The 22459-nt window shown below is 37.4% G+C and overlaps 1 protein-coding gene across 3 annotated transcripts in view; it reads left to right on the top strand.

Annotated features, from left to right (window-relative positions):
* The window catches only part of kiaa1549la (KIAA1549-like a), a 175993-nt gene extending 153965 nt beyond the window's left edge, over window positions 1–22028 (top strand). Inside the window, exons 15-24 of one of the 3 annotated variants that reach the window (XM_038271689.1) lie at window positions 512–636; window positions 1278–1498; window positions 4323–4455; window positions 8566–8807; window positions 9058–9223; window positions 11372–11469; window positions 18380–18531; window positions 18619–18773; window positions 20288–20357; window positions 21397–22028. In XM_038271689.1, the coding sequence (XP_038127617.1) occupies window positions 512–636; window positions 1278–1498; window positions 4323–4455; window positions 8566–8807; window positions 9058–9223; window positions 11372–11469; window positions 18380–18531; window positions 18619–18773; window positions 20288–20317 (1322 nt within the window). In that variant the 3' untranslated portion in view covers window positions 20318–20357; window positions 21397–22028. Of the gene's footprint in view, window positions 1–511; window positions 652–1277; window positions 1499–4322; window positions 4456–8565; window positions 8808–9057; window positions 9224–11371; window positions 11470–18379; window positions 18532–18618; window positions 18774–20287; window positions 20358–21396 lie in introns of all 3 variants that reach the window. The other 2 variants (XM_038271687.1, XM_038271688.1) reach the window with 2 other exon arrangements.
* The last annotated feature ends 431 nt before the right edge of the window (window positions 22029–22459 follow it).

A 22459-nucleotide genomic window follows, 5' to 3' on the forward strand; every position in this document is an offset into this window, starting at 1 on the left:
AGAGCCCAGAGACGATAATTTAGCGCTATATAAACAAACTGGCATTCAGGGTTTCCCCAGAGAACTAGGGTGAACGGTGATTGGTTTAGCCCATGGGTGGCCCACAGTAGTTTTATAAAAAAAATGTAAAAGTAGATAGGAAACTTTCAAAACTAACAATAGTGTTTTAGTATATTTTAGTATATTTTGTTGTCAATGCTACATTCTAGCTTGCTGTGCCTCATATAGATGCAGCTAGCTCATGCTCTCTGGTTGATCCCCCAATGCTCCTATGACTTTGGAAAAAGAAAGTGTGCAACTCTTCGTTTTTGACTTTTCATGTTATTTTCAAAACTTATTATCAACAGGTGGAGATGGGCAGTTGTTATTGACCATAAGGTGTTGCCACTGTGCCTTTAACCATGTAACCATGCTTTTAACAGAGAGAATACCCTATGCATCACTATACCACTTTAGTAATGACTATGCCATCCATACCTTTATATAACTGCCTTACTTTTTCTCTTCCTAGACCCTTATGAGGACCATTCAGGCTCTCTGCGACTCATCACCATTAAACCCATGACAGCCCAGCCCACCTACTCGTATCCCTCCTCCTCCTCACACAGCCAGGACTCCGTGGTTGTGAACGGAGAGGTGAGTTTGGAAAAGGTAAAGCTAAACATAACCGCACATATTGAAGGGAAGGGCAGCAGTAACTAGTTTGATTGATAGATTTAAAGCAGATTTCTTATGATCTGGATGTTAAGTCTCATGCCATACAGTCATATAGTCTTGTAATATATGGGTGTGTTACACAATCATGGATGTTGGATCACATCCAGTGTTAAATTCATTCAAATTTACAGGAACGGTGTCTAATATAAAACATTTTCACTTCAGTAGTTTATTATCCCATCCTCCCACCTTGTAATCACCACATCCCCTCTGGGACATATTGTGCAGTTACTGAATTTAGCTGTTGTTGGAGTAAACAGATAATCTCTCAGCCCATTTGTCAAGGCTCACTCTTATTCTGCCTCTGTCTCTGTGCATTTCTCAAGCAGAGACTGCCATAAATTATTCCTTAACCTACATAACATAATACCAGGAACAACCCAAGGGGTTTCTTTGCTCTACCACTTTATAGGTGCCATTCTAAGAGGAAAAAATATGTTTAAGACACACATACTCTCTGAATATTGGTTGTGTGAGACAAAAGAAACATTTTAAATTTATCAAAAAATATTCTCTCTATGATAAACTGATGCTTTTACTCATTATTTGTTCATTTGAAGGCAAATCACGTTGGGCTGAAGCAGAAGTCAGACATTGAGCACTACAGAAACAAACTGCGTCAGAAGGCTCGAAGGAAAGGGTACGGAGAGTTCTCACTGTCGGAGAGTCTCAACCACGGCTACAGTCACCGTGACAGCAGGCACAACCGGCACGATGCAGCCATCAAGCAGCCCATGACGGCTGAGGAGAAGAGGGCCTCTTTTGCTGGATGTCATAAGAGGTAATGAGCTGACTTTGTCTTGACAACATCTCTGTTATGCATTTAAATTCTGTTGTGACTTCCTGCTATTTAATCAAATTAATTTCAGACTGTCTATGCGTTGTTCTGCAAATACACGCCCACCTGATTGTGTGTTAGGATAATAAATAAAAGTGTGATCTGAGCTCAAATCAATGGTCAAACAGCTAAATCTGTACACATATGGAATACATTTACAACTGTCATTCAAAATATAATAATTTATTAACAAAAATTATTCAACTCCAAGTCAAACATTCAAGGTAAAAACTTTTCACTGAAATTGTGAAATTTAACAAACAGAAATTAAACGGAAATAGTTGAAAACTATTATCAATAAAATGATTAGGGCTTCAACTAACGATTATTTCGCAACTCAAGTAATCTGTTGATTATTTTTAGGATTAATCAATTAATAATCTGATATCAAAAGGTTTCTTAAAGAAGATTTTTTACAGAATGAAACCAATTTACAGAAACTTTTCCACTTATGGAGTTCAGGATAGAGCGTATTGACAGCAAAAATATTTTTTTTATCTTAAATGCAAAATGTCGATATATATTTTAAAAGTTTTCTTATAATTACTTCCCTAAGTGGGTTTGCTCTGTTAGCTAAAGGTATGTTTTAGTTTCTATACTCCAGCCTGTGTTGTTTTCGTCAACGATGACGTAATTATTTCAACTCTCCTTTTTTTCATGATGATAACGAAAACTGACGACTAATGGGTGTGAGTTTTCGTCGACGAGACTAAATAACAATGTTAGTGGGCAGTCGGTCAGACTTTAAAAATGCATCATTGTGCTGTAGTCTGTTAGACAAGTTAAGTAGTATCAGCCATGCTGCTACATTTTATTTGGTCACACCCAACAGCTGGCGTGCAGCCGTGTACATTCTGCATGACCACAGATGGATCATGGCATTACGCACACATTTATTATAATGCTAGTTTATCTATAAAGCTACCAGCATTAGGCTACTTTCCAACAGTTAAATATATATACAGGTGCTGGTCATAAAATTAGAATATCATGAAAAAGTTGATTGATTTCAGTAATTCCATTTAAAAAGTGAAACTTGTATATTATATTCATACATTACATACAAACTCATATATTTCAGATGTTTATTTTGTTTAATTTTGATGATTACAAATGACAACAAATGAAAATCTCAAATTCATCATATCAGAAAATTAGAATATTGTGAAAAGGTTCAAAATTGATGGCCCCTGGTGCCACACTCTAATCAGCTAATTAACTCAAACCACCTGCAAAAGCCTTTAAATGGTCTTTCAGTCTAGTTCTATAGGCTACACAATCATGGGGAAGACTGCTGACTTGACAGTTGTCCAAAAGACGACCATCGACACCTTGCACAAGGAGGGCAAGACACAAAAGGTCATCGCTAAAGAGGCTGGCTGTTCACAGAGCTCAGTGTCCAAGCACATTAATAGAGAGGCGAAGGGAAGGAAAAGATGTGGTCGAAAAAAGTGTACAAGCAAGAGAGATAACCGCACCCTGGAGAGGATTGTGAAACAAAACCCCTTCAAAAATGTGGGGGAGATTCACAAAGAGTGGACTGCAGCTGGAGTGAGTGCTTCAAGAACCACCACACACAGACGTATGAAAGACATGGGTTTCTGCTGTCGCATTCCTTGTGTCAAGCCACTCTTGAACCACAGACAGCGTCAGAAGCGTCTTGCCTGGGCTAAAGAGAAACAGGACTGGACTGCTGGTGAGTGGTCCAAAGTCATGTTCTCTGATGAAAGTAAATTTTGCATTTCCTTTGGAAATCAAGGTCCCAGAGTCTGGAGGAAAAGAAGAGAGGCACTTCATCCACGTTGCTTGAAGTCCAGTGTAAAGTTTCCACAGTCAGTGATGGTTTGGGGTGCCATGTCATCTGCTGGTGTTGGTCCATTGTGTTTTCTGAGGTCCAGGGTCAACGCAGCCACATACCAGGAAGTTTTAGAGCACTTCATGCTTCCTGCAGCTGACCAACTTTTTGGAGATGCAGATTTCATTTTCCAACAGGACTTGCCACCTGCACACAGTGCCAAAGCTACCAGTACCTGGTTGAAGGACCATGGTATCCCTGTTCTTAATTGGCCAGCAAACTCTCCTGACCTTAACCCCATAGAAAATCTATGGGGTATTGTGAAGAAGAAGATGCAATACACCAGACCCAACAATTCAGAAGAGCTAAAAGCCACTATTAGAGCAACCTGGGCTATCATAACACCTGAGCAGTGCCACAGACTGATCGACTCCATGCCACGCCGCATTGCTGCAGTAATACAGGCCAAAGGAGGCCCAACTAAATACTGAGTGCTGTACATGCTCATACTTTTCATGTTCATACTTTTCAGTTGGCCAACATTTCTATAAATCCTTTGTTTTTATTGGTCTTCAGTAATATTCTAATTTTCTGATATGATGAATTTGAGATTTTCATTTGTTGTCATTTGTAATCATCAAAATTAAACAAAATAAACATCTGAAATATATGAGTTTGTATGTAATGTATGAATATAATATACAAGTTTCACTTTTTAAATGGAATTACTGAAATCAATCTACTTTTTCATGATATTCTAATTTTATGACCAGCACCTGTATATTTTGCTCTCGCTAACATTAGTCTATGTGTTATCAGCAGGTTAATTATTAATATAAGCTTGTTGAAATTAGAATTTTCACTGTCACTTTTGGTTTGCATAACTGAAAATATAAGTTTTAGGGCTTTTTCGTTTCTACCAAAAAGTGGTTCAGATCTGTGATCCTGTCATCTGTAAATATCTGTAAACAGGTATTCCCATCCAAGAGAGCCAACATACTGGAGCCGTCAGTCTCTGAGCAGCCCCAGCCCAGTAGAGACTGAAATGGACCTGCTGGTTCTGAGGGAGAGATCCAGGAGGGGCATCCGGAATAACGGCTATGATGTAAGTATAGGGACAGGGTCTATCCTCTGTAGCAGCTCTGCACACATTCAGTTCTGGTGAGGAGTTTTCATTCTGTAATTATAAAATTTAACGTCATATATTTTTTTTTTTTTTTGTAATTGTTTTAGCTGTTTTTTATTTTTGTTAGGTTTTTTTTTTACATGGGTGGTTATTCTTTCTTTTAATTCATTTATTCATTGAAAGAAAATACAACATAATCAAAACCTGTACAGGTGACAACTGAAATCAAGCACAGAAAAGAGCACAAAGAATTAAAAACTTATATTATCTGCCCCAGTTTTTAATAGTTTTAATTATTCAACTCTGGATACAGATAATTACAATCATAGAGAAAAAAAAAAAACATGTCCACAAATACACAGAAAACAGTAATAAAAACCAACAATACATCAGCCTATCCTCTGTCATATCATATCAAGTTTCTTTTAAACATAATTTAAAATAAGTTTCTGATTGATTTTAAACACTGATAAGCTCTTTCCACAGATAAACACCTTTATCAGAAATACATATTTCCATCATTGTTGTTCTACACCTGGATTTTTTAAAAATCTGTTCCTTTTAAGTCTAAGTTAAGTATGGATATCCACCATATAGAAAATATATTTTGAATATTGTTTGGTAGAAATTCTTTTGTGAATTATACATTTCTTTTAAAATGCTACAATCTATCAATTCATAAACTTTCAATGTATTTACATTTGTGCTTGAAAGTGTACATACCCTCCCATTAAAATAAAAGTTTTTATCTACACAGAAACGGATAAAAACCTTTCATTAAACCAAACATTACCTGCCACGTATCTGACTCCAGAACAATTTAAAACGACTATTTTTATTAATTTCAGACGGAACTATTTAAATACTCGTATTATATTTAACTACACTTACAATATTTACCTCTCTTCAGCACCCTTTCCCTTTTTCCTCTGAGCACGGAGCAGCCGGCTTGCCTGTACTCACAATGAATCATGGGATACCCAAGGCTGCGAAGGATACACTGGACCTGTCCTTCAAAACAGGCAAAACTGAGGGCTGCACTTGTCAGCCACATAAAGAACAGGCCACAGCGCCTGGCTATGACGTAATTGGCTGAACAATCTGGACTTTGGAGGATGCAGCTGTTGAATTTGAACTCAGCAATAGTTCCTCCGTTGTGTGCTGGGTTGCCCCCAGGGCCTCGTCTTGGTGGGACATGCCTGGAACCACACCAGAGGGAGGTGTCATGGGGACATCTAAGAAAGACATCTAGTCTGAGCCTCCCATGAATGACCCTACCTCTACGGGAAAGCCCTGCCACCCTGAGGAGAGAGCTAATTTCAGCCGCTTTGATCCAGGATCTCGTACTTTTGGAAATGATCCAGATCCAGATCACCATAAGTGATGGTAGGAACGTAGACCAAACAGTAAATCAAGAGCTTTACCTTTTGGCTCAGCTACGAGTAAAGTTGCCTGTGCAGTGTCCACTTTGCGAGTAAAAAGGACCCCAAGATACTTGACCTAGATACTCCGACCTGAAGAACGCAGGCCACCTTTTTCTGTTGGTCAATATTCAGCCAGAGTTTAGACAAAAGCTGGTCAGTGCCTACAAAATTATGAGTAAATGAGAATTAAGAGATTAAGTTCTTCATATTTTATATGGGTTTGAAAAGATTTGCTGACAAAGCACATTAGCTGTCAGCAAAGTACCCCAAGAGGAAAAGGCAGAGATTGCTCTCAGTCTCTTGCTGCATTTTGTCCATTCCAGTCTACAGACACATTTCTTAGCACATGGAGAGCAATCTGTGCGGAGCGTCTTGCTCAAAGAGTCAGAGCAGCAGTCTTGAGTTTCCATCTGGTGCCTGTGGCAGTGGCCACAGGACCCAAACTTCCTGCTCTCTAACCACGAGGTCATTACTTCCAAATGTGGGTTTAGATTATAATTCAGCATTTTCTTTGACAAATGTCACAGACCACTTGTAACTGCCCCCCTAAAGAGGTAAAAGCTGATTTTTCTTTTCAGCCCTATGAATTCTTAAAAATGTTTTCTTTTTCACTTTATCCTTGCTTTGAAAGTTATTGAAGTTGGTTGCTGTATAACCAACGTATTTAAAAAATAACAGTAAAAAATTAGTTTGTGGAAAAGGCCAGAAAACTCTTACATTCTCTTACATATACTTAATACATGGGCTAAACGATTTCCTTTAACTGAATTGTAGAAGCAGCAACATCAAACAAAGCTTTTAAATCAGATTCTCTCTGACGCTGCAGCTCAGGTCCTTTTGACCCAGTGAGTCAACTAATCACCGTGGCCAAGTGAACCACTGCCACTTTGTCAATCTGTTAAAATAATCTCCCTCTAAGTACTTATAACTTTAATCCTTTCCTGCACTTCCTGTCTTTCCTTTACTCATTCTCCCTCTGAAGCCTTCAGCTCAGACTAAGAGGATTAACAAAATTACCCTTCCATGAACTGTTTAAACCTCCACAAAATGAAGATAAAGACATGAAAATGAAAAATGGAAGTGATGACAAAAAGAACAGATGGAGTGATAATTTTATTTGGAGTAAAAAGCTGAGAAGAGAATGAAGGATAAGTGAAATCTCCCTCTGCTGCCACTCTGATACACCATAATGACACATGCGACCGTGCCACCTAGCTGAATGTCAATGACTTCCAATATGATTATAGCCTGTTCATGGATTCAGATGGGAGGCTTGATAGCCGTTAATACCCCTGAATGCACAGAGAGGTCGGAAGCAGGACAAGGAGAACAGTGTGTTTGTACGTGCACAGCTCAGAAGTGTAAATAATCTTAACTCCATCTATCTATTTTCATTCACCATATATGCCTTCTTATCCTTGCATGTTTGTGGGAAGGGTGGGTGGGGGTACCGGTCTCTATCGCCAACAGTCATTGGGTGAAAGACAGCTAACTCCCTGGAGAGTCTAGTCACACAAGACACAGAACCATGCACATATATTGTTAAATAGTGTTCACACACTGAGCACTATAGAGGGACCAACTGAGAGAACCAAGAGAGAACCTATGAACTTTACTACATTATTGGTAAAAGCAAAGAACATGGTTTGTAAATGGAAATTTAAAAGAGAAATGCAATCCAGAGATTACATTTTGGCAAGGCAAGTTTTTATAAATATTACAATTCAGTAAAAAGACTATTCAAAATGCCTTACATTAACTAAACTGTAAAATAGAAAGAAAAAAAGCAAAGATGAAAACAATACAGAAGCAGATTTTATATTTAATTTCAACTTTTTGGTTTAGACCAATGAAAATTCTTAATAGACATGCAACTTAACTCTTCACTCCAAAGTAAAATTTACACCCAGTGAAGTGAATTTGACAAGAATGCAATTTGTTGAGAAGTTTGTTGTAAAAAAAAAAAAAAAAAAAGTTGCCCAAAAAATATTTGAACAAATGGCATTTAAATATCTAAAATAATTAATAAACAACAAAGTTAATCTCAAAAGGTTTTTATAAATTAAAACTTTTTAAAGTTTAATGTCTGGATTGCATGTCTGCCAATATTTATTTATTGGCTTTATTCAAAGCATGAAGAATTTTATAATCTACTAAAATGGAAAATTTTAACAACTTTTGCTTTAGAAAAAGTAGGTTTTATGGATCTGTGTGTCTCGTATTATTAATAACCTACCAATAACCAAACCTAACAATAATCTGTCCGTTGCTGTCTATAATCTCCTACAAACATCTTTTTAAATAGATTTTGTAGCTTATGTGTAGAAAAGTAGTCCTCCTATGTGCTGTTTACCTTCAAAATCAAGTTTAAATTGTCCTTGTTTTAATTTAAATAACTTTCTTTCTTATAATATTTCTTAAAAACAAATTAAATTAGTCAAAATGAGTCAGAAAGAAAAAAAAAAATCCGTCCAGGAAAGTTTTTTTCAGTGCATCCCTGCTTTCTTTATCTTGTTTGTGCCTTTTGGCTTGAATCCTTCTAAACCAATCTACATAATTATTTCCTGATGCACCGTTAAAGAAATCCATCATGAAAGCAGCGCACAAATGGCGCTCACAATTTCAGGTTGTTTTCTGAGTGTGCTGAGTTGTGCTCCGTTGCCAGGGTGAACCGGAACCGTTTGAGGAGACCAATGTGGACCGTCTGATGAGCTCGCTGGGTTACGGAGGAGGATCCACTGGAACCGGGAACAGCAGTTTGGGGGTGAAAGCTCACCGTGGCTCCGACTCCTCCACACTCAGCTCGCAGCCTTCCATTGACGAGGTCCGCACGCAGATGCACATGTTGCTTGGCAACGCTTTCAGCCTGGCGCCTCCGGATCATGACCCTCCCTCCCCTCCAACTAAGTAATTTTATTTTTCTCGCTGATACTTTATCTCCCAGCACATCTGCATCTCTAACTGTACTGTGTGGAAAAGCAAGAGGTCCCCTGGTGCACAGTTTGAACTTTTGAAGAGATAACATCCCACTCTCAAGCTGTTTCACAAAAAGCAGAATACATTTAAAGCCTGAACATATTTGTTCACTTTTTCAAAGCATACTAGAGAGATACAGAAGCTACTCTGCTTTTCATATTTATTTTTTTTCCATTTTCAGCCACCATCACCACCACCACCATGCCCACAGTGTCTACAACCCCACCCACAGTAGTCACTACAATGATGGTGTGACCAGTGCCCCGGGGACCATGAACCACCCCTGTGGGGGCAGGCAGAGGAACGCAGGTTACGAGGACATGCACCAGTGTAGCCTGCCTAAACCGGTAAGAACAGAACTAAAATATGGAGTTTTACAATAAACAGATGGGAAGTTACTTTTAAAACTCTATGCAGATAATAAAACTACCAAAATAAAATATTCCCAGCAAAAAGAGGAGATATTGGCTGTGTCTGAACCTCTAGATCCCTCAATCACTATATAGAGCGGGGACTTTATAGTGAACTCAGTTAACCAGGCGTTTGGAGAGATAATCACTACTTTTCATTCCCCGTTGGCCACGTTACTCCGCCTCCACCACGCAGTGCCTGCGCCATCTTTGTTATTACTGACCACTGTGGCGACAGCGGGCCGCTATGACAGCAAATCCCACAATGCTTTGCAAGGAGACCTCTCGCAAAACATTATGGCATATATCTGCTTGTCTAGTGACCATGGATGATCACTACTTTTCAAGGTTCATTGTGGAAAATTTCAATTCCACTATTTTTTCATCAATTAAATGCTCGGACACTCATTTAAAATGGCTGTACATATATAGTGCCCTATATGTAATGCTTAGGGTGGACATTCGGACACAGCCTATATCAACATTTTATTATGGTTACAGCTGCAAACTTGACTTTGTTGATTAGTTTGACAAAAAGCAGTGAAAAAGAAAAAAAAAGGTTTTAAAGCTGCATTGAGTAACACATACTTCCATCTGGCGGTGCATTAAATGAATGAGATACAACAGACTGGTGCTCCCACATCAAGCGTGTGAAACCCACAGTACGACGGAGGCCACGGAGGGACATTCTATTCTCTTTAGTAAAGAAAGAAATTATGAAGCTTGTCGCTACTGACATAAAACTTAATTTTAAACATTTTAACTATAAAATCCCTTCTAGTCCTTTTAGTGGGATCAAATTGAAGCCCCTTTTTAGCCACTTGACTGGCAGTGCGCTAATGTTGGAGTTACTCTTTACAACATACAGACAGAAAAAAGATTTGACCAACTTTGGTTCTTATTTCTTCGGCAGAATCTAAATGATCAGAGATTATATGATGGAAATCACATTTATTTTCTGTACCAGGTCTGCAAGCTGTGTAAGAACTAGTGTTGCATCAGTGTTTGAGAGCCAAAAGTTTATTCAACTATTATCACCAATTCCAGGTGGATTCAATTTGTTTTAGTCTCCTGCTTTACAAAGGTAGGCAGCAGCTGGACAAACCCATGATGTTAATTATTTTACATCCAAGTAGTATGCAGCTCTTCATATATTCACACACATCAATTTCAAACAGATGGTATCGGTATCGGCCAATACTGCAAAGCCAGGTATCAGTATTGGGGCAAAAAAATGGCATCGGCCCAACACTAATAAGAAACATCCAGACATTTTTTAGATGGTGTTAAGGAAGAAATTTCTAAGAAGTTAACTTTGGAAAAAAGTTTGTCTCTCTCTCTTCCTTTGGATTCCAGGTCCTCTCGGCGGCCATGTGTAGCCACAAGGAAAACAACAATTCGTGTTGACGTCACAGAATTACAGAGTTTAATCCAATATAAGACAATGCATAAACTTAGAAGTAAGACAATGCACAAGCTTACACCAGAAACTGCAGAACAACGGAGACATACATTCATTTACCTGACATAAATGAAGAGAAGGAAAGAAAGCAAAGACGTACAAAGACATCTTTGGAGAGTTGCAAGGGCAAATCTGATTTTTTACTTCTGTGTAGAAAGTTTTATCCTCTTGTATTTAATTGATTAAAATAAGGCATACCTTTGCTCCTCCAACCAGGAGCTATCTCTGACCCCTTATCTGAAGCCTAAAACCCTTGCAGTGTTTACGGCTTCTCACAGATGAGTGTGAAAAGCCAGAACCTCCACTATATTGTTTTACGACACAGACAAAAGGCAGTTTAAATGATCCTAGCAAACCATCCGCTGCAGCCACAGGCAAAACAAAGGTCAACAGGCCAGAATAAGTCACTGATTTAAAACCACAATTTAGGCCATTTGAATCAAGACATGTTAAGTTTTAAAACTAGCTTATTTAAAATTAATTTTCTCAACAATGGGTAGTTTTTTTTATGGCAGCAGCTAAAAGTATGAGCTTTAGAAATGAATAGGAATAATAATTTGTATTGTAATAATAATGTTGTATTTTTTTTTGTCTCTGTATTAACCTATTTATGCTCTATTTAGGGTTTCCGGTTCACCCAGCTTCCTGATATGGGCATCGGTTCTCCCCCGCCTCTAATCCCCTCCAGACCAGGACCGCCACCTGGGACCTCAATACGATGGTAACGCACAATAACTCAAATACAGATGATCAAATAAAGTCAAAAAAAGATATCTCCTCTGATGTAGCATATGCTGCAGGAAGAGATGGAAGACAGCACTCTTTTATTTAGTGTTTATTTTTTGTTGAATTGTTTTTACTAAAAAAGAATAGAACTAAAAAAAAATCTGAAAAATAACATGCTTTGCTGATGGAAATTAAAGCATGCAATCAAGACAGGAAAAACCAAAGACGTCTTAATTTAAAAGGGGATTTTTTTTTTTTTACAATTTTCATTTTTAATACAATTCTATATTTAATAGAAATTTTTCTCTTGTTAATTTATTGTTCACTTTCTCTCCACTTAAGCACAAGCACTCACATTGACCAAAACAATACTGTTGTTAACATTCAGCAGACCAATAGAAGCGCGTCTTCTCTCCTCACTCCAGAGGAAGCCCGCCCTCAAAAGTGAAGAGAATGAAATCTGAAAATCAGATATTTGAAAATTTTAAAAATGAAAATGTAAAATCGAAAAATTTGAATAAATATGAAATATTTAAAAAAAATGTAAAAAGTAAGAAATCTCTTGGAAAAAAAAAAATTTGAAAAACGTCAAAAGTACTTTCAAATTAAAAAATTCCAAAAAAAATATACTTAATTTATAAAACATTTTCTTTACTTGCAACAATAATGGAACAAAATTCACTCCATACTCTTACCCTTCAGTAAAATATATTAGACCAATTACTTCATTATTGGAATGTTTGGTTTGCAAAGATGCTTCCTCATTAAGCCTAGAGGACACCATGACTGATAACGTTTCTAGGTGAATGTATAGCTCTCTGTCTGAAACCATGAGTCAAGCTGATGCACGTTAACCAGACAGGAAACATCAGAATTGTAATCAGCATCGTTTGAAGCTAACTTCAGGTCCATCTGTTTGTCCCCTACATGTGATCCAAGCATGCTCTTCATTTCAATGCTGTTGCTGAGTGCTCTGTGTTGCTGGGCATTTTACCACTGCAGAGAGTGACTGACTGCTCAGAGGCTCAGGTTTCCTAGAAGGAACAGCTGCACCATCTAGTGGGCTACTGTATGTTTGGATAAACCCACAGAGAGAGCAAAGCTCTTGCTCACAGGAGTGACAGGGAGATGAGTGTTTGTGAGAATTAAATCATTGTTTTGTCTTTTTTTTTAAGTTACAAAGTGATTTAAGATTTTCATTCATACTAAGGAAATAAGAGTGGTTTATAATGTTAACCTAAATCCTGGTTAGTTTACTGATTTATATGTCAGTTTTAGTGGATAATCACTTAGCTTTGCACACTCCAGCTCCTCTGTGTCACTCTGGGAGGAGGGGAGCAGCATGTTAATTCCTCTTTATTATGCACTATGCGGCATTAATGTGCCCTGTGCATTATGGCTCAGAGAGCCGTCAGTGACCTCATCTGTCCTCTGGTCCTTCACAGTGGTGCAGCATCACCAGTGCTTCTACAGTGCAGGGAACTGTGCTGTGATGTATGGGATGATTTATAGTCTCTGTCTGACAGCAGGAACTGTGCTCTGCAAACAGAGCAGGTACAAAATTCAAGATCAATAGCAAGGCTATTCAAAAGTGATGCTAAGAAGGTAGATGCTAAATTCCTTCAAATGTCAAGCAAAGTAAATATCAAAATATGTTAGCTGAAGGGATTTTTCTTCACTGCAAGAATTATCTAGAAATAAGTCAACATTTCTTAAATTAAATGAAATTACCCTTAATCCATTAATTTAGTGAGTATTTTTACTCTCTAAATAAGGTAGTAAGATAATATGCATTTCAAATAAGACAATGCAATTGTTTTTATTTTAAATGTAAATTGTCTTGTTCCATTGGCAAAGTGTCTCACAAATACAAGAAGAAAGAACTTATCTAGATTTATATTTTTTCCAGTAGTAATATTTACCTTTTCCTACTCCATGTGCATCAACAGGACTTATATGATTCTTGATGTTTCTGATCTTCTGGTCATTTTTCTTTATAAAACATGCATTTTCTTGTTATTTATAATGAATGGAAAGAGAATAACCTAAAACATGCTATATAATCAAGGAATGTAATCTTAGATTTCTAAATGTTAAAGATTTTTTTTTTTTTAAAGCAACACTTTGTAAGTTTTGACCCACTTATTAGCTTTTTATGAGAAATAAAATTTTTATTTCAGGTTAATATTCATCACTCGGTGCTACTGTGCTTCATCATGGCTGCCTTTCTCAAAAACTCAACCATGTAACTTGAGACGGATCGGTTCCTTAGAAATACATAAATGTGATGTTCAGATGATAAATAAATGCACCATGAAGTTAATAGATGTAACATGTATTTATTTAAAACACGGTTATTAGCTATACCATGAAATTTAAATATTTAAAACTGAATGATTAAAATTCCAATTAAATAATGAAAAAGAATTTTAAAATTATAAGTTAAATAATATCTTATTTTAAAGATGCATTATATATATTTATTTCTAAAATATGTAAAATCACCCATTTAATGATTAAAAATAAATCTAAATCAAATAGATATAAATCTGAATCAAAACATAAATCTTTAAAAAATGCAGCTGCACCGTGTGAGCTGACAGCTAAACTGTCTGCAAAGATTAAAGCTAATATTCCTCGGAGGGTCAGTTTTTGTTCCTCCAGTTGATTCAGGTAATACCTACATGTTGGTGAATTTGATTCAAATAATTGATTAAAAGCAAATAAAAGGTATTGGCCTTGAGTTAAGTGAAGACCCTATGCTAACAATCTATGCTGTACTGACTGGAGTGCTTCAAGTATTGAGCTGGTTTGCTTTTACAGCAAAACTTGCATAAAAATAGCTGAGATTATGACTGAGAAATGTTACATAAAGAACTTTTTTTTTCATTTTGTGTCCTTTTATTTTCCTGGATGATTTTTCAGCTTATTTAGAATTTAATCAATTAGAATTCAATCAAGTTAATTAATGCTTTAATTGTTTTATTCTGCCTTATCAAGAAGATTTGAGCTTTTTTTTTGTTTATGTTGTTTTGGCATTGCCACAGAGGTTCAGAGGAAAGTGGAATGCCTGGAAACAATATATATGGACAGAGTGATAAGGAAGTCCAAAAGAGATTGCAGCAGACTTCAAACATCGCCTAAGGGCTTTATTTAAGCTGCTCCCTTTGGGCCAAATGTACTGTCTGCCTCTACACTCAAGAAACAGTTGGAAGTTTTCCATCGTGCTGCAAGCAAGGAAAGGCAAGTTTTTTTCTATAGCAGGATGGCAATTTAGTGCTGTACATGAGAAGACAAATAACAGTATATCGCAGTAGCATACAGTAAAGGCAGAACAAATACTCAAAGAGAATAAAAATGCATATGTAAAATATATATAAAAAAAAGGATGAAGAAAACATAAAATTAAGTTATACTAAAAGAGGAGACTAATGTTTAGATAGTGAGTGAAGGATTCTCTAAACAAAAACCTCCTTAATCTGGCTTTCAAGCAACTCAGGCTTTCTCCACTTTTACAGTTTTATGGCATCATTGTTTAAGATTAGTGCTGAGCTGCCGCAAGCAATTATGAACAGGGAGTGTTTTTTTGTTTTTTGTTCTTTTTTTGACAAAAGACCTATGAGCCTATAGCCCTATTTAAAATACAATAAAAATAAATAAATAAATAGATTGAGATTCAATTGAGATTCACTTTATTTTTTATATACACTATATTGCCAAAAGTATTTGCTCACCTGCCTTGACTCACATATGAGCTTAAGTGACATCCCGTTCCTAATCCATAGGGTTCAATATGACGTCGGTCCACCCTTTGCAGCTAGAACAGCTTCAACTCTTCTGGGAAGGCTGTCCACAAGGTTTAGGAGTGTGTTTATGGGAATTTTTGACCATTCTTCCAGAAGCGCATTTGTGAGGTCGCACACTGATGTTGGACGAGAAGGCCTGGCTCTCAGTCTCCGCTCTAATTCATCCCAAAGGTGTTCTATCGGGTTGAGGTCAGGACTCTGTGCAGGCCAGTCAAGTTCATCCACACCAGACTCTGTCATCCATGTCTTTATGGACCTTGCTTTGTGCACTGGTGCACAGTCATGTTGGAAGAGGAAGGGGCCAGCTCCAAACTGTTCCCACAAAGTTGGGAGCATGGAATTGTCCAAAATGTCTTGGTATGCTGAAGCATTCAGAGTTCCTTTCACTGGAACTAAGGGGCCAAGCCCAGCTCCTGAAAAACAACCCCACACCATAATCCCCCCTCCAACAAACTTTACACTTGGCACAATGCAGTCAGACAAGTACCGTTCTCCTGGCAACCGCCAAACCCAGACCCGTCCATCAGATTGCCAGATGGAGAAGCGCGATTCGTCACTCCAGAGAACGCGTCTCCACTGCTCTAGAGTCCAGTGGCGGCGTGCTTTACACCACCGCATCCGACGCTTTGCATTGCACTTGGTGATGTATGGCTTGGATGCAGCTGCTCGACCATGGAAACCCATTCCATGAAGCTCTCTGCGCACTGTTCTTGAGCTAATCTGAAGGCCACATGAAGTTTGGAGGTCTGTAGTGATTGACTCTGCAGAAAGTTGGCGACCTCTTCGCACTATGCGCGTCAGCATCCGCTGACCCCGCTCCGTCAGTTTACGTGGCCTACCACTTCGTGGCTGAGTTGCTGTCGTTCCCAAACACTTCCATTTTCTTATAATACAGCTGACAGTTGACTGTGGAATATTTAGGAGCGAGGAAATTTCACGACTGGATTTGTTGCACAGGTGGCATCCTATCACAGTTCCACGCTGGAATTCACTGAGCTCCTGAGAGCGACCCATTCTTTCACAAATGTTTGTAAAAACAGTCTGCATGCCTAGGTGCTTGAATTTATACACCTGTGGCCATGGAAGTGATTGGAACACCTGATTCCAATAATTTGGATGGGTGAGCAAATACTTTTGGCAATATAGTGTACATTTCAGTGTATGCCATTGGGATCTGTAACACACAGACATCATCAGTTCTCAGGTGTAAATATGCTTTTTTAACACTATAACAACGTCAATTTGGTCTGCTGGCATTAACCTGAGTCAGTGTGTTTATGTTACACTTGTCTATAGTAGATTAAAAAATCCTTTTACACAAACCACAAGGAAATAATTATATTATTATACTATTTAAACATTATTGAACACATCTCTATTACACTCCAACATATTATGCTAAACTGCATGAATAGATATGAAAGTTCCCGGCGGCACCGTGCTCTTAATTTGAGCTACGTTCTGAGGTCGTGGAGATAAAGTCTCTTATAAGCACACAAATCCGAAATGTGTTTCTGTGCCATATTTACCCCTCATTCCTGTCATTAGACTAAGTGAATTTGCTAGTTTGCTGCCACGAGCAGGATACCACGCACTAGCTTGCTTGACGTTGCCATAACAACATAGCTTCCATGAACTTGTGTTGATTAGTGTCAAGTGATTTGATCTTTGCTGTGCTATTCCCACACTTGAAGGGTTGTATTAAGCTGAACATTAAACTGGATTCCACTCAATGACCAAACTGTTCTTTCATCTTTTCCTTTTTTATTTTTCTTCTTGTGTTTACAGATTTACAGAATCATTTAATTAAGCAGGTGAAAAACCTTTGAAAGAAATGAAACCAAACAAAGCATTTACCATATTGCAAATTGTAATAGTTCTGAGAAATGCAACATTAAATATATTTATGAAAATAGACTATGTTTTTAACTTTAAATTAAGACCATTTAGTTTTTAATTATCATAAAAAATGCATCAAAAAACGTATTAAAGCATTTTAACGGAAGCAGATTTATGCAGGTTATTTAACTCCATAGTTACATGAATTCTTAAATAGCAATAATAAATAACCAGTGAGTGATTTCAAAGTTATTTAATAAAATCCAAATACTCATAATAGTAAAATAAAAAAAAAAGTCAAACTCATTACATGAAATATTCACAAGAAATGTCTAAATTGTGCAAAGTATTTTTAATACATTTTTTGAAAACTCCCTCTCGCCAGTAAGGGGTGCTTCTAAAAACTGCTTCTCCATATTTGGTTCTGGTTCTGCACAGTAGATCTGATCCAGTTGACCTGAGAGGTCTGACTGTCGATCCACTGCCAAACGGTCTATAATGTATTTTGGAGCAAAGACATTCAGTGATTTGTAGACCAACAGAAGGATTTTAAAGTCTATTCTCTGAGAAACGTGAAGAAGGTCTTTAGAACTTGGCTGATGTTCTCCATGTTCTTAGTTCTAGTGAGGACGCAGATAGTACAATTCTGGATCAGCTGCAGCTGTCCGATCCACTTTCTAGGCAGACCTGTGAAGACGCAGCAACTGAAGCTGCGCGATAACTTTTAAACGCTCCTCCTGTGACTTTGATTCCTTCTTGCCCACCCAGAGCTGGGATGGGTTCGTAGTTTATAGTACAGCTGGGTGTTGTCTGCATCACTATGGTAACATATGTTGTTTGTTAATTGATTGAATTTCTTGATCTCATATTGGAGAAATTTACTCATTACATCAGCCCAAGTTGTAAAAGGAGAAGAAGAAGGTACCAAAGGAAGAAAAAGGTGCATGGGATCTGGGTAAGGGGAAGCATGAAGGTACTGAATAGGAGGGGCACTAAGATGGATACTTTGGGAACACCACAATATGATTAAGCACTTTAACAATGCTAGGATACTTTGCCTTTTATGTTGTCCACATTGTTGTATGTATCTATATGTATGTTAATACTGTATATCCTCTGTATAGTCCTTGTGACAATGCAGTGTAACAATCTCCTGCTGTTAATAAATAAAGCTATCATCTTCAGATGAAGGTTTTTTTTTTGCTCCAATGGTTGTTTATGGTTTTTTGTTTAGAGCTGACATTAGTCTCTCTTCTGCAGTAACAGCTCCACCCCTGACGTGAGCCTGAAGCCCCGTGTATCTGAAGCATCAGATCTGCAGACCCAGCAACACAACGGTGCCCCCTATCTGCCACTGGCCAGGACACCTTTCCCTGCTGTCACTGTGGATCAGTCCATCAGCAACTACTCAGGCAAAACACAATGTTAATATGATCAAAACTCTGGAGAGAGAAGAATAAATGTCACATTTATTTATAGTACAAATTTTATCATGACAGGAAACCCAATCACGGCAGTCTACGCTATATCAGCCAACCGACCGGGTTATTCGGATTACTTCGTCATGTCTCCTCCGTCCTCGTACAGGAGCCCCTCCTGGATGTCCTACCCACCCGAACCTGAAGATTTACCACGGCAATGGAACGACACTCCTGTAAGACACAGAAAATGATCTGAAAAATGTTTCAGCCTTTTTATGATCACACATGAAAATGTCAGGTAATGAATATAAACATATATAAAAATATGAAAAAGGTTCCCTAAAATTATAAAAAAGGCATTTTAAATAAAAATGTCTGCTATTTAAGGCACTAAGCTATCCAAAGCAGCCAGACCACAGGATAACAAAAACTTCTGAAATCATACAATGACTGTGAATAAGAAATTTTTTTATTTAATTTGCTGCATTCAGATTTAACGACTAGCAAACCTTTAAATTAAAGAAACTCCTTATGTAGAACCTTTCCGGCAACATGATGTAGGCTTAAAGAGCCCTTGAGACAGCATGCCCCAATCAATAGGAGGTAATGAAGAGATTATAAACAGAGTCACTGATATCTATCGGTCTGATTAGTAGCAAACTTCTCAGGAGTCGCTTGTTTACAAAAATAGGCTCAAGAAAGCATTGATGGCTTCTACTGAACAAGAAGGTCACAGCAGTATCCATAATAACAGCTAAAGAACTGCAGGTGTCACTGTTATCAGTTAGAATCAGTCTTTATTATTTCAACAATAAGCAAGAGACTAAATTCCATCAGTTAGAGAGACCAAAGATTAAAACTACTCCTCATTACAAAAAACACAAACCTGTCTTACATTTAAAGATAATCCTCATGACTGTTGGTGAAATATTCTATAGACCAAAAAGACAAAAGTATAACTTTTACTTTGTGGTTCATTTTAAATAACGCAGCATTCAAGGAAAATAATGTCATGTGTAGTAATGTGTATGCCAATGTTCTCCGCTGTAAATTTCTTCTGTCTCTGGTGAAGAGTGTGGTGAGAAATCCTCCACAAATCCTTGCAAAACTATTATTTCTGTGATTGATCCACTTACCATGTTTGTATTGTTGCCTGTATTTAAGGCAATGTAGGTGGAAGTAGGTTCTCTGAAATGACTTTTTTTTTCATTAAATGAGTCGTACTTTAAACTTCTGCACATTGGGATCGTGTGGTTACATTTTACATTTTCCCATCTAGAGCAAGTTTATTAAGTCAGAGATACAGTGAGTCCAAGAAGTATTTGATCCCTTGCTGATTTTCTTCATTTGCCCACTAATAAAGATGTGATCATTCTGCACGTTTAATGGTAGATGTATTCTAACATGGAGAAACAGAATATCAAAAAGAAAATCCTGAAAAAAAATCTAAGGAAGATATATTAATTAATTTGTATTTCATTGTATTTCAAATACTTCTTGGACTCACTGTATCTGTCTAAGTAAATAACCTAATTTCTAAATCAGATTTTCATCGTCTGATATAAAAATGTTTAATTATTTAAGAAAGAGTATAAATAAAAACACCTTAGTGGTGAATTCTTTTTCATTGTATTGTAAATATCTGTAATGCCCTAAAGTCAAAGTGAGCCGTGTGCAGTGTGCCCTTCAAGGATTTTAAAATGGGATGTTTTCCTTAATTTTCTTGGTATTCTCCTGATCTCTGCAGAACTCGCGTCATCTTGAGACCATCTGCTGAAGATGGCTGCGGTGAGAGAGCAGAATAACTCTGTGATTTGGTGGGTCAGATTTCCAATTCTTATTTTATTTATTTACTTATTTTAAAGCTTTAAAATTGTATAGATTTTGTATTTATCTTTGGTAGTAAATACATTGTTTTAAGCCCGTAGGTATATATTTATGTGTTGTAGATTTCGATGACTTCTGTTTAAAGTTCTTCTTCCAAATGAAGAAAGTAACCCCACATCATGGCCTCTCCACCCCCTTGCTTCAACCTGGGCTCTAGCTTTAAATGCAGTGCAGTGATGTGTTTGTGTAAAATACAATTTGGGAAATATGGCCAAAAATGTATTTCATTTCACAGATTAAGCAGCTCTTTACAGGGATGGGGACAGTTTATCAAGTCTGAATGAAACCTGTGAGAGATCTTTAGAAACCCCTGATTGTTTACGACCATTTTAGTAAAATTAAAGAAAGTTAAACTCACAAGCCAGGTTCTAATAGTTTGGGACTTTTCCTCTATTTTATATTGATTAAGTTGTAACTATTTTCTTCTGTTATTCAGTTAGTTTTAATCATGTCTAAAATAATTGTCCTAATTTTTATTACTAATTTTTAATAAGGCTTAGTTTTGGATTATTTTGATCAGCTCTTGTAGCGGTTTTATTTTTTTTTTGTACTTATTGAAATTTTACTTGCAGGATTTAAAAAGGTCAGGGTACTGTATATTTATGAAACAATGTATGTAATACAAACTCAACAACAGACACTACTTTATTTATACAGCTGACTGAATACTGTGAGGGAAAAAACACCACTTTGCAAAACTTATAAGAGAAATTGATAGGCATGAAAACAAAAGTTGTATTTTGAATATTAAAGGACATTTTTGTCAGTTTTATTTATGCACAGTACAGTTTTAGTTAGTTGTAGTGTTTTCCTTAAATTACATCTTTTATTCATTTCTGTTGACCCTGCTCAGGAGAAGCAAAATGAAAAACAGATAAAATGGGGTTTAAAATCTCTGCACAACACTTGTGAATTCTTTGTTTGAGTATTGAAACTGGTATCTTCATTCTGATGTTGTTCTTTTCACAGCTTCGTTTCATCCTTTTCCTCCCTGCAGGCATCTTTAAGGCTAGATGACCTCTTCCCCTCTGAAGGCCTTCTTTAGATTCCTCTCCCTCATCCTCCCTGACCTCCACCTCACCAAAGTACCTGAGAACACGGCTAGGTGTTCCACAGTTCCTCTGCCCCAGGAAATCTTTCACTTTCTCCTCTTTAATCTCTTTACCAATGACCACCTCAGCCATATTTTTCTCTGTCCATATTCTGAGCTGCCTCTGGCCTCTGTAGTACGTCCTGGCCCCTCTGGATCTCCCCCAGCTCTACAACCAGAGGCTCCTCATACCGGTTGGTGAAGCTGAGCGGAGCTTCCTGCAGGGTGAACAAACAGAGGGAATACGGCACGGTGTGAAAAAACTCCAGCATTACTTGCCATCTGCCCAGCACATGATGGCACACAGTTATTAGTATTACTGCCCCAGCAAAGGCCGTCTCTACTCCTCAGCATTGAACCAGGCTGGTCTGGACTGGACCTGAACTGTGCTGGACTTAAGGTCCACCATAAAGCCAGGAAAGCTGAACTGACATAAAACTGTGCTTTTTTGATGAACCCAAATCCCTCTGTAAATCTTATACAGCTGGTTAATATGTGTATTTTGAACTTAGGTGAGGAAAAAAAAGGAAAAAAGAACGACAACGACAAAAAAAAAAAAAAAAAATCTCTCTGATCCTGAGCTGTCTTACTTTTAGTTTTTGGATATTTGTGTGCTTTCGTCTTATCTTTTTGTGCATTGATAATTATCAATGGATTACTGTTCAAAACAAAATGCGGGTGTCGCTTAGTCACTCGCTTATTCAAATATTTTCAAGCAAAAAGATGTGTTCCATTTTTTTTTTGAGGCAGAGAAATCGGCGGCTTAGTCGTTTGTGGTTATGATGGCTTTTTCTAAACTTTCAAAATAATTAAACATTTCTGCTTCAGTAGATTCAGTAACAAAAAGAAGAATCTCTCACGACATTCTGTTGATCATCTGATGATGCAGTTTCTGTCCGTTTTTCATCACCGGGGTCGAACTGAGAACATGCAACCACTAAT

This window comes from Cyprinodon tularosa, unplaced genomic scaffold (genome assembly GCF_016077235.1).
Source record: "Cyprinodon tularosa strain WSP-4 unplaced genomic scaffold, ASM1607723v1 ctg806, whole genome shotgun sequence".
NCBI lineage: Eukaryota > Metazoa > Chordata > Actinopteri > Cyprinodontiformes > Cyprinodontidae > Cyprinodon > Cyprinodon tularosa.